General features: G+C 42.7%; 1 protein-coding gene across 1 annotated transcript in view; it reads right to left on the bottom strand.

Annotated features, from left to right (window-relative positions):
- Positions 1-17,542, bottom strand: part of LOC149866265 (tyrosine 3-monooxygenase-like) — a 42,974-nt gene that overhangs the window by 24,727 nt on the left and 705 nt on the right. The window contains exons 2-5 of the mRNA XM_090041595.1: positions 16,875-17,049; positions 13,677-13,765; positions 10,989-11,056; positions 8,280-8,330 (exon numbers count right to left, since the gene is read on the bottom strand). Of these exons, the coding sequence (XP_089897721.1) occupies positions 8,280-8,330; positions 10,989-11,056; positions 13,677-13,765; positions 16,875-17,049 (383 nt within the window). The remainder of the gene's footprint in view (positions 1-8,279; positions 8,331-10,988; positions 11,057-13,676; positions 13,766-16,874; positions 17,050-17,542) is intronic.

Here is a 17,542-nt window from a genome sequence, read left to right as displayed (position 1 = left end):
GCGGATGCAGGACCAGGGGAAGAGGCTGCCCTGGTTTTTCCCCTGTGAATGAGAAGGCCCCTGGGTGCTGTGAGGCTGTGCTGGGCAGGGGAAACTCTTACAACCTGCAGCCCAGATACTGCTCCCTGCTGAGACAGAGAAGGGGACTGGGCAGGAATAAGCTGTCTTTCAGGGACCTCAGGAGAGAAACCCCCACCTGCTGCATGGAGACCCCTGGAGCTTGTCTGAGCGATGCCAGCACCAGGGGCCACCCAAAGATCCTGTGCAAGGACACAGATGCAGTCCTGCTCCCTGAGACACCCAGCCAGGAGCAGTGCACACAGGGTCTGCAGTACATAGAGTACAAGTTAGAGACTGTGTAAATAAGTTCTTGATGGTTTATTAGTTGGAGTATCAATGTATTTATGTATTGGTTCCCTATTTATCATGGGTCGTTTGTATATCTTCCCCTAATGTAAAGTGTATTCAAGAAGCATTAACCCTTAAGCCACCATCACCAGGTCATGTGATGTAACATTTGTTCTATTGCATTGGTTATATGTTACCTTGTAAATAATTAAATCCTGTAAATAGTTTTATAACTTTCTGCAAGGTTGTTTGATAGTAAAGGAAGGCTTTCTGCTCAGGGACCCTGCAGCAGCTACCTAGTGAGCTGGGCAGTGCTACCGGGTACCCCAGGATCCCATTATTCAGGTGAAGGCACAGATAGTGTCGTGCCCAGGGTTACAACAATAAATGATGCTAAAAAGTGAGTGAATGCTACAGGTTGGCTTTTCCCCAATAGATGGGATCTGTCCTACCAAATCCAATATGCCTTTGCAAAATTTCATTAATTGTAAAGGGCATCTGGACCTGACTCAGAAAAGTATTAGAGCATGTAGTTAAAGGGAAGCACAAGCTTAAGCTTTTTCCTGAATCAGTCTCTGTATGGCATAAATTTCTGCCAATGCACCTCAGAGTGCAGTGCAGAGCACGGACCATGAATCTGAAACACATTTAAATTCTGGAGGAGTTCAGAAGGATGAGGTAACAGAGCTACATTAAATGCTACAGCAGAGCTTACATTGAATGCTACAGCTCCAGAAACATGACTGCAAGTCCTACTCTAGCCTTACGTCAAAGGCTGCCCCTACCTGAATCCTAGTCATTACGGCTGGGGAATCAAAGGTGACCATAAGTGATACTACCCATGTCACTCCTTTGTGCCCTATTGGTGGAGAAACTAGTGGGCCTTGATCACACTAACCCAGTGGGCCATGAGGCTTGGATGTACCTTTTTTAGGGGTTTGTAAAGAAAGGGAAGGTTCCAAAATGTGCATCCAGCTTCTTAAATTCTCCAAAATTCAGTGGTGCCTGGATTTAGGGCTGTGGTTTTGGATCCATCTCTTGTGTTTTATTTTATTTTAAATACTTCAATCTTAAGATAATATATTTAGCCATTGCAAAACAAGCAAGCAATAACATGATGGCAGTGAACCTGATAGAAATGGTTATTTTTGTTCACACATGGCTCTAGGGGTCTAACAAATTTATAAACACTGTTTTATGAAAATTGAGATCACTCTTGGAAATGCTGACTAAAGAAAATGACCTTTTTTTGTTTTTGTATTGTATTTCTTTTTGCTGCTATAGTTGCTATGGAGGTGATAGCCAGTATCTGGTAATGGTTGTCTCTCCATCATACACATTTCTTAGTTTAGCGTGGGTGTAACTGACCAAAAACAAGAGCAAAAAAAGAGGGTTTTTTGAGGGGCAGGGGTTGGGTTGTTTTGGGTTGTTTTTTTTTAAGAAACAGACTGAGGCAGTGGCTATTGTCAGTATTTCAAAAGTTGTCTGACCCTGGACCATCTCCACAGAGCAGTTAAGAAAAGTTCAAGAGAACAAGAGACCAGATGTTGCCATGACCTACTTCGCACAGGACAGCCTTGATTGTAATGGGACTGACAGGATGTAAACAAATGCAGAAGTAAATCCATGATTGCTCTCTACCCTGCCCTTATCTAGATATGCTTGAAGAATTTGGACATGCTTTTTTCACTCTGAAGTGTGACTACTATAAAAACATTGCTAACATTTCAGGATTATGTTTAAAAAATCCTGAAAGCGATGTTTTTAAAACAACTGATTTTTTGACAACTGAAGACTTTTTTTAATGCTTTAAGCTTCACATTTTTAGTTGCTGAAAGAACTATATACAGATAAAACCCTAAACATTAGAAATGTAAAATTTTGCAGGGCAAATCACTTCCTTCTCGTACTTCCCTTACATTAAATGCACTCAGAACATGGAGGTAAACCCACCTAAGAAAGCTACAGATGAAGTCCCTTGCGAATCATTTATATGGTTCCCTTGAACTTCAGTGGGTTGGGTCCAGGTTCTTTTTGAGGACAAAGAGGGTAAAGTTGACAGCACTTTCAAAGGAAATAATCGTTTTAAACATATATGAGTCAATCTGGAGTTCTCAAACTGAACTTCAAGCCAAATATTGCTAACAGTGAGGTGTGCTGGAAAATAAATACATGTTATAAGGACACATGTGCTGTGTCTGTTAAAAATAATGGCAGAAAACTGAGCAGGTGGGTGCTTTGGCAGATTGACAGGCCTGCTAACCTAGGGGGGAGGGCATTAAATGAGGTTTGCTGGGCGATGGAGACCAAAGCCTTGAGGTAAGTGGGGAAATGGACCTGTAGGAAGAGCAAGCAGGAGAGAGCAATAAAGATACTTTCTGAGAATTCAGGGCAATCAACTAATTACCTTAGGTGTCTGTACACAAATGCACGGAGCCTGTGAAACAAGCAGGAGGAATTGGAAGTCCTCACACAATCATGGCACTATGCCATGATTGGAATAACAGACTTGGTGGGGTAGCTCGCATGACTGGAGCACTGTACAAACTGTTCAGGACGGACAGGCAGGGGAGAAAAGGAAGTGGAGTTGGGCTGTATGTAAAAGATCTGTATGATTGCTCAGAGCTCCAGGTCAAAACTGGAGATAGGCCTGTTGAAAGTTTATGGGTAAGGATCAGAGGGGAGAGCAACAAGAGTGATGTCATGGTGGGGGTCTGCTGTAGATCACCAGACCAGGAGGAAGTGGTGGATGAGACTTTCTTCAAACAGCTAGCAGAAGTTTCCCAATCACAAGCCCTGGGTCTAACTGGGGACTGCAATCACCCTGACATCTGCTGGGAGAGCAATACAGCAGTGCACAGGCAATCCAGGAAGTTTTTCAAGAGTGTTGGGGATAACTTTCTTGTGCAAGTGCTGGAGCACCCAACAAGGGGCCATGCTCTTCTTGACCTGCTGCTCACTAACAGGGATGAATGAGTGGGGAAGTGTAGTAGTGGATGGAAACTTGGGCAGCAGTGACCATGAGATGATAGATTTCAGGATCCTGAGGAAAGGAAGGATGGAGAGCAGCAGAGTAGGGACCTGTGCTTCAGAAAAGGAGACTATGACTTGCTTAGGAAACTCATGGGCAGGATCCCCTGGGAAGCCAGTCTGAGGGGGAGAAGAGTCCAGGAGAGCTGGCTGTACTTTAAAGAAGAGAGTTCAAGAACAAACCATCCTGATGTGCAGGAAGACTAGCAAGTATGTCAGAAGACTACCTTGACTTACCAGGGAACTCTTCAGTAAATTAAATCACAAAAAGGAAGCTTACAAGAAGTGGAAACTTGGACAAAGAACTAGGGAAGAATATAACAGCACTATTGGGGTATGCAGGGATGAAGTCAAGAAGGCCGAAGTGCACTGGAGTTGCAGCTAGCAAGGAACGTGAAGGATAACAAGAAGGTTTTCTAGGCTATGTCTCAGTAACAAGAGGAGGATCAGGGAAAGTGTGGGTCCATTACAGAAAGGGGGAGACAGCCTTGTGACAGAGGATGCAGAAAAGGCTGAAGTGCTGAATGCCTTTATCACCTCAGTCTCCATAGGCAAGGTCAGCTCCCAGACTACTGCACCAGGCAGCACAGTTTGGGGAAGAGGTGAGCAGCCAACAGTGGCAAATGAACAGGTTAGGGACTATTTAGAAAAACTGGACATATACAAGCCCATGGGGCCAGATGGGATGCACCTGAGGGTGCTGAGGGAGTTGGCTGATGTGACTGCAGAGCCACCGGATATCATCTTTGAAAACTCATGGTGATCAGGAGAGGTCCCAGATGACTGGAAAAGGGCAAACATAGTACCCATATTTAAGAAACGGAGAAAGAAGGATCCAAGGAATTACAGACCAGTCAGCCTTGTTCACGTTTCAGGAAAGATCCTGGAGCAGATCCTCAAGGAAGACATTTCTAAGCACTGGAAGGAGAAGGTGAGTAGGAACAGTCAGCATGGATTCACCAAGGGCAAGTCATGCCTGACCAACCTGGTTGCCTTCCATGATGTGAGTGCATCTGTGGATGCAGAGAGACCAGTGGATGTAGTATTCCTTGATTTTAGCCAGGCTTTTGATACAAGTTTCCCACAGCATTCTTGCAGGCAAGCTATGGAAGTATGGGCTGGATGAATGGACCGTAAGGTGGATAGAAAGTTAGCTGAAGCATGGGCTCAGAGAATAATAATCAATGACTCAATGTCTCATTGGCAGCCAGTATCAAGTGGAGTGCCCCAGGGGTTGTTCCTGGGGCTGGTTTTGTTCAATGTCTTCATCAAAGACCCCCAGCAAGTTTGCAGATGACACCAAGCTGGGGGAAGTAGTAGGTATGTTGGAAGGTAGGGCTAGGATTCAGAGTGACCTAGACTAATTGGAGGATTGCGCCAAAAGAAATTTGATGAGATTCACCAAGGACAAGTGCAAAGTCCTGCACTTAGGGCAAAACAATCCCATGCACCAATACAGGCTGGGGGCTGACTGGCTGGGCAGCAGCTCTGCAGAAAAAGACCTGGGGGTTAAGGTGGACAATAAGCTGAATATGAGCCAAAAGCATGCCCTTGTTGCCAAGAAGGTTAACGACATACTGGGCTGCATTGGTAGGTGTGTTGCCAGTTGGCCCAGGGAAGTGATTCTTCCCTTCTATTCAGCACTGGTGATCCCACATCTGGAAAACTGTGGAACTGTTCAGTTTTGGGCCCCCCACTACAGAAATGATGCGGACAACTTGGAGAGAATCCAGCAGAGGGCAACAAAAATAGTGAGGGGGCTGGGGCACATGACATATGAGGACAGGTTGAGAGAACTGGGCTTATTTAGCTTAGAGAAGAGAAGACTGAGAGGGGATTTAATAGCAGCCTTCAACTACCTGAAGTGGGGTTCAAAAAAGGATGGAGCTAGACTGTTCTCAGTGGTGGCAGATGACAGAACAAGGAGCAATGCTTTCAAGTTCCAGAAAGGAAAGTTTAGGTTGGATATTAAGGAGAATTTTCTCATTAGGAGGGTAGTAAAACACTAGAACAAGTTACCCAGAGAGGTGATGAAAACTCTGTCCTTGGAGATTTTTTAAGAGCCAGCTAGGTAAAGCTTTGGCTGGGATGATCAAGATCTACTTGGGGCTGTTCCTGCTTTGAACAGGGGGTTAGTTTAGGTGACCTCCTGAGGTCCCTTTCAACCCTAATTTTCTATGATTCTAGGCCAAAAAGAAACCGAGAGGAATAGTTTTCCCTTTTTTTGTCAGAAGAAAGTGACTGTCAGACCTAACTGTTGTCGCATGACAAATGTGTCCTAGTGTTTTTGTCCTCCAATCTTCCCTTGTCCTGTCACAACTTTTACCTATTGTACCACCCCCCAACTTGCTCTTATGACTACTCAGCTTATGGCTCTACAATAATTTTGCCTGAGAACAGAGACACGGATCATCTATGCCCTCTTTTTTTGGAAACCCAGATTGCTGCGTTTGATTAATGTTTCATTTTTATAGACACATTGCTACAAACTAAAAGAATCCAACAGCTCTTCAGAGCTAATGTCAAGGGAATTTACAGCACATTACAAATTTCTCCTTTGGCTTTGATGTATTCATATTAAGTTGTGCTGTAATGTAGTCAGCCTCAGGGCACAGCCATAGGGAGCAATGATAACAACTGAGAGATCTAATTTCATGAATAGATTTACACAACTAGTCACCTAGCTTGCTGGGGCTGAATGGACTAAGGAGACAAATGGATATCCCTCTAAAGGCCTATCTCATTCACCTCACTGGGGATAGTTCTAGATGGAGAATAACTGCAATGACGGAAACTGGCAACAAAAGGGAAAAACAGGAAAGAACGCAAAATTAAATTTTCTTCAATACAACCTTCCTACTCACCCTCCCATACCAATATTGTTGGCTGGCAGAAGCAGTTCATGCACATGATACCAACACTCATGTTATAATTATTCAAGAATGCGCAAAAAACCCAGCACTTGAGCTTTTGAAAGAATATTGAGATTTGCACAAGTGGGATGCAAAGTTCCTATATAAATATTGTCTGCGCCTCTTCCAGTTCGTAAGAGAGAGTTCATTTTACAGCCTTCCTTCTGAGCCATTAGCAGGGAACTCAGAACATGTCCTTTCATTTCCTCACTCTGCCATAAGCTTTCCTGTGTGATCTTGAGCAAGTTACTTAATCCCTCACCCTCTTTTTCCTGCTCTCAAGTTCCCTTTCTGTTGTTTTCACAGAGGTGTAGTAGGGGTAGCACCAGCTGCTCTTGTGGCTATTTTTGTGCCTCCCCTATCCCACAGACAGTGCCCAGGCCTACTGCCCTGGTCTCCCATCCCCTCCCTCAGTTATGCCACTATCTTTTCTCTAAGTTTTTGGCCAACTTTTCACTTCAGATTGTAAACTCTTTATGGAACAGACTATTTCTAATTGTGTGTTCGTGTGACGTAGTTCACTGTGGCCTTGGTCCTAACTGGGACATCTAGACGTTACTGTAATAGAAAAATACCTTTTATGATAATGGCAATTGCTAGATACGTGATTTTTTTGAATCTAGTTAGAAGAAAAGAAAAGGATGTGGATGAGAACTAAAGATTTATCTGTTCCACCTTAACCTTTACCCACTTCTGATTGAAGCAACCATCTTCTAGGCTGAATCAATGTGTTGTCTAATTTTTGTTCCAAAACTTCAGGTGTGTATATCCACACCGGGGTTTGATTTTTGGAAGGGATATAGGCACAGCAAGGACAGACTCGAGCAAAGATGTGCTGCATTTGTATAAAAAGTGATGGACTTTAAATGCGATTGGCCCAGAATTACATGTGAGGTCATGAACCTTTTTGTACTGTAAAGTAAGACCACATTTATTCAGGGCGTGAGTCAACTGAAAAACAAGAAACATTTTTAAGATAGAAGGAAGCAGGTTAGGATGTTATGCCAAGGGTTTGTGTCAGAGTTGATTATGTAGTTTTATTAATAAATTAGGCAATGGATGGTTTGGATACAGATAATCCAGTCTCTGATTGATTGGTCTGTTGGACTACATGACCTCTGAAGATCCTTTTCAGCCTTATTTTTCTATAATTTAGGATAGAAACAGCCCTCATCCCATAAAAACGTGAGATTCATGCAAGAGACTGCTTTCTCTATGCTCATCTATCTCAGAAACTGTATCTATGAAGAACACTTCCATGTATCAACTCTAACTTATTTATATATACACACCTGACTTTCCTACCTCATCTTTTCTCTTTTTTCGATAGTCTGTATTTATCATTTACATTTTTTTTGCTTAATTTTCACTCATTTTCTTTCACTAGATTATTTTTCCTCCTTTCCTTCTTTTATTCCCCTCAGTCTATCCCAAAAGAACAAAATCAGTCATAACAGTGAACCAGTTGTTCATCTTGTCCAGCATCCATCTCAGAGGGAGGCCAATAACAGATGCTATCAGACTCCTATTTTCATTAGGAACCAACTCCCAGATCCACAGTCCATTGAGCATTGAGGAGTTCAAAGTCCTACTGTGGACACACCGGCATCTGGCACCTTTGGGATTTTGAGCAAAGGCAGAAAACTAACAGAAAAATCACCTTACAGACCTCCTGCAGGTGTTCATGCTCTGAACCTTTGATGCTTTAACACTATTTGCTGTGACTTGAAATTAGAGTTTGGAGTCTCTGGTCCCCTCAGGCCAAGACCATGAGTTTAATTTGCATTGGCAGGAGTTTTGCTTTCATTGGTAGGGCACTGCCTTACAAACTGAGTAACATGAAGGAAAATTGAGACCCTGATTAAAAATTGAGATGCTTAGCTATGGTTTGAAAATGGAGTGGTCATCCTGTGCTGTCAAAAATTCCACTGAGATGTCATGAAATTGCTTTATGGTTAGTCACTTTGTAGAGTATAACAATACACTCACCAAGTAGCAGTTTCTTGCGCAGAGTATTCAACTCGAGGCAAAGGGTCTCCCCTTTCAAGAGAGAGAGAAAATTCAAATATCTTTTCTAAAGGTGAGTTGAAGCTTTGTGTTCAAGTATCATTTCCTCTACATACATCAGTAATACAAGGATTAAAAAAACCAGCTGTGCAATCTACAGCTTTTCTGTAGGACCTCCCAAGGGGTTTTATGAGCCATAGGTCAGAATCTCCACTCAGTTCTGAGATGGGGAATGCTGTATAAAAAAGGAGGATTGCTTGGAAGATAGCAGAGACCATGCTGTATTGCATTGCCCCCAGATGGTAGTACATCAACCATTAAACTGAGTATAATATGGTTGGCCAGAAGCTGAAATGGAGATCAAAACAACTGATCCATTAGCACCATCCCAGGAGAAAGAACCTTAAATATCTGCACAGGTATATTATGTGTTTTCAGCATTAACTTCCCTGTCAGTGTTCGGGCCCAACATTCAAAAGAAAAATAATTTGTGTCAGTAGTGGAACAGGTAATGGTAATACAGTGGTGATGAAGATTCTGGATACCACAGCTCAAGGCTGCTGCTAAGCAGAAATCTCTTAGATTTTGCAGTTAGCAAAGGGTTCTTATGAGTTTGAGTGCTGACAGCTCAAAGCTACTTTGGCTTACACATCTTGCAAATTCCCCTTACTAGAAGGCAGAATGGTTTGCAGTGTGATTTGCAGAATGGCTAGATGTACACCTTGCTGGGGTCGTTTGACCCCAGTACTCTTTCCTGCCATGGCAGGGGGTCGGACTAGATGATCTGCTCAGGTCCCTTCCGACCCTCGAAACTATGAAACTATGTCCACAAGGAAACTTGCAGACTCTAGTGTATATGTTTTTCTCTCTACTGTATTTCTACACAGAATGGCAAGAATATGTCAGTTGTTCATTAGAAAATGTGTCTTTACATTTTTCAGTGTTTTCCTGCTTTCTGCTAGACATGTACAATCTATGATAGGCTTAATAAAGCGCCTACCAAACCCTGAACAGAAGCTCATTCTTATACCATAATTGACATGAAGAGCCATAAAGAAAGACAACTTTTGCTGGACAAGATGCAGAGCTCAGAAAGACACACATGCAACCCAAAAGCTCCATGCTAAAATTACTGTCACTGAGTTCTGAAAGGTGCCTACTGCATGTAGCAGCTGCCTCAAATACATGAAATGTCATCCATGTCAACACTACCTCTGCTTCCTTATCCACCACCGAGTGGTGAGGGGCAGGGATCCAGACCAGCCTGCAAGGAGCCCCAGGGTCCAGATCCAGGCAAGGGGCCCAACCAAGTTTGACAACCCTGGCATATAGGATGCAGTTCTTGGCAGTTAACCCAATGCTACAACAGATGGCACCATAGGCAGCGTACAAATGCTCCTTTCTAGTGGTGGAAAATTTTCACAGCTACAAATGATTCTGGGAGAGGAAGCAGTCCATAGCCACCCCCTCTCCTCTGCTCCTTGTACCTTCTCTGGATTGGGTTGATACCAGTCTGGGAAAACTGTGGGCTGCTCCTATCTTTCTGTTCCTGGCAGGACAGGAGCAGCACTCACTTCTTACACCAGGGACCCCAGTTTGAGAATCAGTCAGGGGGTTCACCATGCTGCACCTTCTGTTTGGCCCTGGGATACTGGGAGCTAAGTGGACAGAGTAGTTGAGAAAAGTCCTTGGCCTGCTTCTCATTCTGGGCACTCCAGCATGAGGAGTGGGCAGGTGCTCTCCACTGCCCTATGGGAAGCCTCCCCAAACCTAGTTCCTCACCCCACCAGCTTCCCCTTGCTGCCCATGCTATCTAGCTGGGCAGTGGGGGTGGCAATTTGAAAGCTGGCATCTAAGCCCTGGGCCTGGAAAAAGCCTTCCCAAGCTTCTTCCTTACCCCACCAGCTAGCTTCTCCTTGCCACCTGTGCCTCCTATCTGGGTGGTGTGAGTAGCAATGGGAGGCCTGCAGGAGTAGGTAAAGCCCCTGACCTCTTCTCAAACTGAGGACTGCCCAGTTTGGTGAAGAGGCAGGGACTACTGTCTGAAGCTCCCTGCCCCTCCCAGACTAGTCCAGGGGAGCAGAAGGGAAAATCCCCCAGCCTGCTTCTCACTTCAGGAACTCCAGAATAAGAAGCAAGCAGTGGTTTGCACTGCTTTTGGCTCCCAGAGCCCAGCAGTTGAGCAGAGGGAGCAGTTAGTTCAGCAAAGCTCCTGCCTGCTTCTCCAACTGGGCTCTCTAGCAGTATATTGGAGGTATGGGAGAAGCTGTCTCCCCATGTCTTCTCCAGAACCTGGTCTCAGGAAGGCACAGGAGCCTCATTTGCCTCCACTCCTCCTGCTCCCCCCTGGAAACATCCTGGGCCCAGGAGGAATAGAGCTAAGGGAAATTGTGCAGAAGGTCAGTCTCCCATGAGACACTCTCAGGAGCAATTTCTGACTTGACTTTCTGGCCAGAGTCGCCATTTTTGCTCCAGGAGAAAAAGTGTGAACGTCTATACACTTCTGGTTTCTACTAGGAAAATAGTAATTCCCTGGTAGAAACTGGACATGTGTACATAGCCTATGGATGTATTGGGCAAAAATTAGGCTACAACAAGTAGCTGCTTCACATGAAAAAAATATAGACCACTTTACATAAGAGCATACAAATTCTGAAAGTGGCTTACAATTCCTACAAGGGTTGTACTTACTCTCTGTAGCTGAAGGCAAGGTCTGTAAAGAAGGCCCTCCTTTTCCTGTATTCTGGGTCCATGTATCCCTAAATTGTGAGATAATTCAGAAGAATACATATAGAAAGACAAATATTTTGGCATGAATTACCACATTTACTTGCATACCACACATCACTGCTTCCCCTGTGCCCTGGGAACCTGGCTGCATCCCTACACTGCTGGGAATATTCTTCAGAGAGTAAGCCAAACTTTACATTAGGTTGCATCTGCTGATATTGGATCTATGACTACAAAGGAAATAGTGTAAGGTCAGGGGTCCATGCAGCACATGGGCAGCCAGGGCTTGACATTAGAGAGTCAGGAGAAGGCAAGGTTGGGAAATAAAGGCCAAATCAGAGTCATAAGATTATGAGCCAGAAACAAAAAATTTACACTTGAGTCAGGAAGCAAGGGTCAGCACTAGGCCTTGAACGGGCTGCTGCTTACAAGCAGTCAGGCATACCCATGCAGGCAGCTGGGACAAACTGGAAATAGGTAGGTCAGGCGCTGGCAACCTTTCGCAGTCCCCACTGCAGGCCACACCCTGCCACTCCTGGCAATCAGCAGATGCTGTAAATATAATAGATAGAAAAAAGGTAGGGCCTAGGACCCTGGAGAAGCTTCTCTTGCTGCAGCAGAGGGTATAAACTGAACACAGTGGGACCCCAAGGAGGCCCCTTCTGCTGCTGGGGCTAGAGCCTGCTGCCAATTCTCCGAGATGCCAGGGATGGATCCAGGATATTTAAGGGTCAGATCTAGCCCATGGGCCATACATTGCCAATTCCTTCAGTAGGCCATTGGCAGCCAGGCTCACTGAGGTAGCTGGGGCCAGTTGCGGGTAGTCAGCTTGCCTATGGCACTGACTCATGACATCCCCTTCTATAACGGTGTAGGCAGAGAGCATTATACAAAGTGGTAATTTCAAATGCAGGTGAAATGAAAGACATAATTCCAGTAGGAGGCCTAGAAAATAGACTCACTCGATTGATTTTCCTGTTAGCTGTTTTAACCATGCTATATTAAAAATGGCTCCAGTAATAGCTGTACAAAAGGATGGTTACTACTTCAAGTTGGGTATTCTTTTCCTCATGGTTTACTAGAAATTGAGCTACCAGTCACCTCTGCTGGGGTGCAGGGTGCCTCAGCATAAGGGCTCTGCAGCTCATGGAGTTGGGGAAGCAGGGAGCCCTAGACTGCCTGCTTCCCCATCTTTATGTTTGTTCCAGCACATGCCACTTTACCATGGTTTGCACTGCTTTTTTCAGGTTTTGTTTTTTTTGGTTTTGTTTTTGGTTTTTGGGTTTTTTTGTGGTGGTGTGGGGGGGGAGGGTTGGGTTTTTTTGCTACTGGGAAATCCCAGTAGCAAATTTTGCCCCCGTGCCACAAATTAGCAGTGCTGTACACAGATTACCATGCAATTTATGTGGTTTGTGGCACTGCAAAGAGGTTTGTGGTGCCACAAACCACACATGCCTGCACATTTGGATCCAACCATAGAATCAAATCTCTTTGAATTTTTCATCACTCTTGATATAATAAAAATAATAGCTGGAATCTGGCACCACATTATTAGCATAACACTCATAAAGCAGGGTTGATTGGCAACACCATACAAATATTTATTACTCTAAAATATTCAACTTTTATTGGAACCATTTTCCATACCAAGATCCAAACTTTCCCCTTATGTTTATGCACATTATTTCCATAGTAAATATCATAATAATACTGTAGGCAATGGGAGTCATGCACATGTCTCCAAGGGAGGTATTTCATATCTGTACGTTTGCTCCTAAGAACGTGTGTAATTTTGCTATGTGAGTATATGCCACAGAGCCTGTATTCCCAGGTTGATCTGTATCCTTTACCCAGCTCCATAGGCTCCCAATCTTCCTACCATTAGCACAACCAGAGGGAAGAATATGACCCCCAAGAAACCTGTAGCTGGGTAGTTATTTCGCAGAAATTGCTACTGACAGGTGGTTTTCAAAACATGGTTCACAGACCATTAGGGGTCTGCAAAAGATGTCTAAGGGGTCTGCAAAAGATGACTATGATTAATCAAAGAGGTCTGTACTTCCATTTGTATTTTTTTAGGGGTTTGCTAATTTCAAAAGGTTGAAAACCACTGCTAGAGACAGACAACTGGGGAATAATTTGGATTGGCTCTATTGGGAAGAGATGCAGAGAGTCATAAAAGAAGTTCTAACCTGGTAGAATACAGGGATTTTCTGGAGCAGAGTAAAAATATAGTGATATGAATACCCCTCAGGGAAAACATGCTGACAAAGAAACTAGTTATGCAGCCTATCTACCTCTATGGTAGCAGACAATTCCAGCACTATGATTTTACAAGCTTACAAAAGGTTCTGATTATAATTAAAGCATCTAAATAAGGAACAGACAAATCATCTAGATCTAATAAAAACCATTCTAAATCTTCAACCAAGCTTCAGTCCAGCCTTATTTGAGAGTCATAAATATGGACAACTTTTTGTCATGCTCTTTTGTGTTGCTGAAACTATCTTTAAAAGGATATTTAAAGATATCCTTTAAAGATGTTAAACTATCTTTAATATTCTTGATACAGTTTGTCTGTTGAGTAGCAGAAATAAGTCCCCCATTGAAACAGTTTCAAAAGTAAACTAAAGACAACCTCAAACTTACAGGATGGCCATGATCCAAATCAGGTTCATACTTGGTGATCAAATGGTGGCACTTGTCCAGGTCTCGTACCTTCTTTGGAAACCATGGGACTGATTGAGAAAATGTTACATTTGAGTTATACTAGTAAACCCCAAGTGTGGGAAGCAACAGAAAAAACAGCCAATGAAAATGAAAACCTCTACTTTGTACAAGGAATGTAGGCTAAACAAAAGACATATGAATGATTGATTTTCATTTTTCAAACCCAATTGAAGAATTGAAAAAAATAATTCAGGGTGTTGAACTAAAATGAAAAATGTTCCAATATGCTCAATGAAACAAACAGAAAAGCAAAAGACAAATAAACCAGAGCTCCAAAATATGAGTTTTTTTTACAGAAACATTGAAACATTTTGTTTAAAAAATGTTAAAAACAACTATTTTGAGTTTTCTGTTCTTTTCATCCCCACCCCCTTTTTTTGGCTCAAGCTATGAATCAAATTCAGCCTGAATGTGCAAATAGTTGCACCTCTATTCTCAAACCTGCAGAATGAACAATCTTGGAAAATAATTCATTCAGTTCTAATGTAAACCCTGGCATTTCATATAATTAAAGAAAACGCTGGGCTGGAAGGGACCTTGTGAAGTCACCTAGTCCAACTCCCAGCTCAAGGCAATTGAGCCAACTTTTACAAATGATGTACTGAATAACATTTGAAAAAAGGCAAAGTTAGCATAATTTTCCTAGCCACCCAAATCCTGAGGTATAACTCAGCTCTCCTGGCTGTGGCAAACCATTGTCATAGTCAGCTGGAAACTTGTTTTGGAAATGGTGCCATTTTTTGGCAAGTCAGCAAGCTTCACGTTTAGTGCAGACTTAACAAACACTCTCCATCTTTGCTCGTAAAATGTGGGAGCACATAATTAGACGTAATCATATGCAGTGAAGGTTGTTGAGGCCCCGCTCCTGCAAACTCTCATGAACATATTTATTTTTGAAAAAGTAGGTCTTCCTATTGCCTTCAGTAGGAAAGCATGAGCTTTCAGGTCAGGACCAGTGAGTTCAGAACATTGCAGCATTGAACTCTAAGTCCCTCATGGCATCCACAAATAACTGTCCCCACAAAAAAAAGAGGCTGCATTAAAGATTGACTGGATATCTGAAAAATAGGAAATTATGGTTCAAGAGAAAAGGAAAGTTCTCTCCCTCTTTTGCTTTCAAAACTGAGCTGCAACCCACCCCCCTCCTCCTTTCTTTCTCATGTCTGTCCAAGTCCCATCTCTCTTCCAGTCTGCTTATAGATATTCATTCACCTTTTACTTCAGTTTCAGTCTCTTTGTATTCAATGCTCTGCCCAATTCTGCTACATCTCTGCTCTTGTTCTCTCCTACCCCACTGACTCCTTGCTCTCCACCCAAGCTTCCTGCTTGACTGCCCTGTTTGTGCCATTGCTCTATTCTCACTCCCTTACCTTGTGTACCCTCTTCCTTACCCCTGCTCACCAAGCAACCACCTTTGCCCCCTTTAAATACTTGTTTAAAATCGATTTCTGCCAAGTTTTTCCATACCAGCTACTGACCAAAGTCCTACTTTAGTATAACACTTCATCACATTTTCAGGTGAAGCAAGTATGAGCGCCAATGCTTTCCTGAATTAGAGAGCTGAAAATACTATTAAATTAAGGACTTAGAATACCCACTGAAACACTATCATGGGCATGTCCAGATGAGTGTTCTTGTGCAGTTTACAGCACCTCGAAGCTGTTTGAGGTGCCATAAACTGCATGTGGCACACATGCACCCATTCACCATGCTGCTAATTTGCAGCACGGTGCCAAAATTTGCCACCAGGAGATCCCGGTGTAAAAAAAACACACAAAAAAGTGGCATAGTGCACATGGCAGCAGTGTGTGCCACCAGAAACAAAGCCTGGCCAGTCAAAACCACACTCTGGCTGTCTGCCAGACTCTGTGCAGCCAGATTGGTGCTGCTGCTGCTGCTGTCCCAGGAAGCCCCAGGACCCCAGGTAAGGCAGCCTCACCTATGGGGCACAAAACAGCTGGACAAATATGTGCTGTTGCTATTTGTGCCACAACAAATGCACACCCCTTCACATGCACACTTGTCTGGACGTGCCCTATAGCAGTAGTAGTACAAGGTGGAATCCTGGAAAAATTGCATTATTTTCACAACTTACTTCCCTCCCATATTTCATCCCTTCCAGTAAAATTCTCACTTAAGACAGTGCCCATTTGCAGAGTTATTTTCTCTCTTATGCGATATTTACATAAGCAGGTTTTATTGTGTACAACCTAATACTTACTGTGCATGTTCCCCTTAGTAAGGTCCCAATTCAGCAAGCAGAATCCATTAGTTTCACTGAAACCCAATTCTAGCTTTAAACCTATACAGGTGCTTAAGGCTTTTACTAAATGGGCTCCTTAAAGTCCTTTACGCTTGGATATAGGTCTATCCCTATTCATGCCTGATTAAGTGTGGAGTTTGAATTAATAGAAATGAGACTGACACATATTCATGAAGCACAGACACCCTTATTTTCTATCATGTCTTGAGTTTATGAGCAGAAATAATTCACCATCAACGAAAATGTAAAATACCACAGTGTTCTGAACCACTGATATTTGGCCAAGAGTGTTTAGATCTCTTGCCACTATTAATTTCAGACTGGATAAAGATGCTGTGTTTTCTTCAGAGAAAACAGTAATATTCCAACAGGAATATTATTTCTTTTAAAAACATAAAAGGAAGAGAATACGCCTGTGTATTAGGATTATTACTGGTACTGCTGTCTTTTTTACAGACCATCTGTGTACCAGAATATTTTGCCTATTTCTATCAAATATATATCTTTAAATATATCATAAAGTAATAAAGAAATAAAATTCATAGATCTGTCCTGGAGAATATGAAATACTGATTATAATTAATGCAGAGACCTAGGTGCATTTTTTTCATAATCATGTAGGTTCAGAAAATTCATGAGGACAAAAATCATAGTTTGAGCCCAATCCAGCAGTGTGATTCAGGAAAACTGACCTCTGTGATGAGTCCCAGTGTGGGGGATATGCTCAGCCACATCATTTTGCAGGACAAGAAAGGGCCACGCATGTCATATGCAACTTGAAAGCTGTGGATCTAATAACTCAAATGCATTCAGACGTAAAAGACATTAAGGCACAGACTCCATATATCACATACCTTTGTCTTCTCTGTGAGCTTTCACATCCTCCGCCACTCTCTTTAAGGAGTTTATAAGAGCACTGGCATCCGAATTATGAACTTCACATTTAACAAAAAATTCAAGATCATCAACTGTGTTTTTGGACTTTTTGGCCTGTCTGCTTTCAAGGTGATGAATTTTAGTTTCAAAAGCCTGCAAAAGATAAATGTCCACATAGCAATAAATTTCAAATCACTGAAAAACAGTTAACCTTAACTACAATTGTAATATGTCTTCTTAAAGATGACAGACTAAAGCTTGAACAAGAACACATTTTTAAAAAGAATGTGCCTGTGCCCAATTAAAAAAAAGTTTGTTAAAGAGTATTGTTTATTTTGTACAAAATAAAGGACGGGATATTTATAGCTTGAAAGTAACTAGTAGAACAGGGGTCTATTTTTTTGCTTGATGCCATTTAGGTAGGCACTACTATCGATAAAATACATAATAGTAATAAATTCAATATTTTGGTTTTGCTAATTCCATTTTCCCAGATAAGATGAAACATCAGTGCATTCTTACGCCTATAATAATCTATCCATTTGGGTGTTAGTTTTAACTGTGGAAAATGAACCAGAAGTCTATCCTGTACACTTCCTTCAGAGATTTTCCATGAACCCTTTGAAGGAATACGGCTAGATGGTCC

Source organism: Crocodylus siamensis, chromosome 4 (assembly GCF_052110815.1).
Source record: "Crocodylus siamensis isolate JL-2025a chromosome 4, ASM5211081v1, whole genome shotgun sequence".
Classification (NCBI taxonomy): domain Eukaryota; kingdom Metazoa; phylum Chordata; order Crocodylia; family Crocodylidae; genus Crocodylus; species Crocodylus siamensis.
Note: the sequence above shows the minus strand (reverse complement) of the source record. Positions and strands in the feature narration are given on the sequence as shown.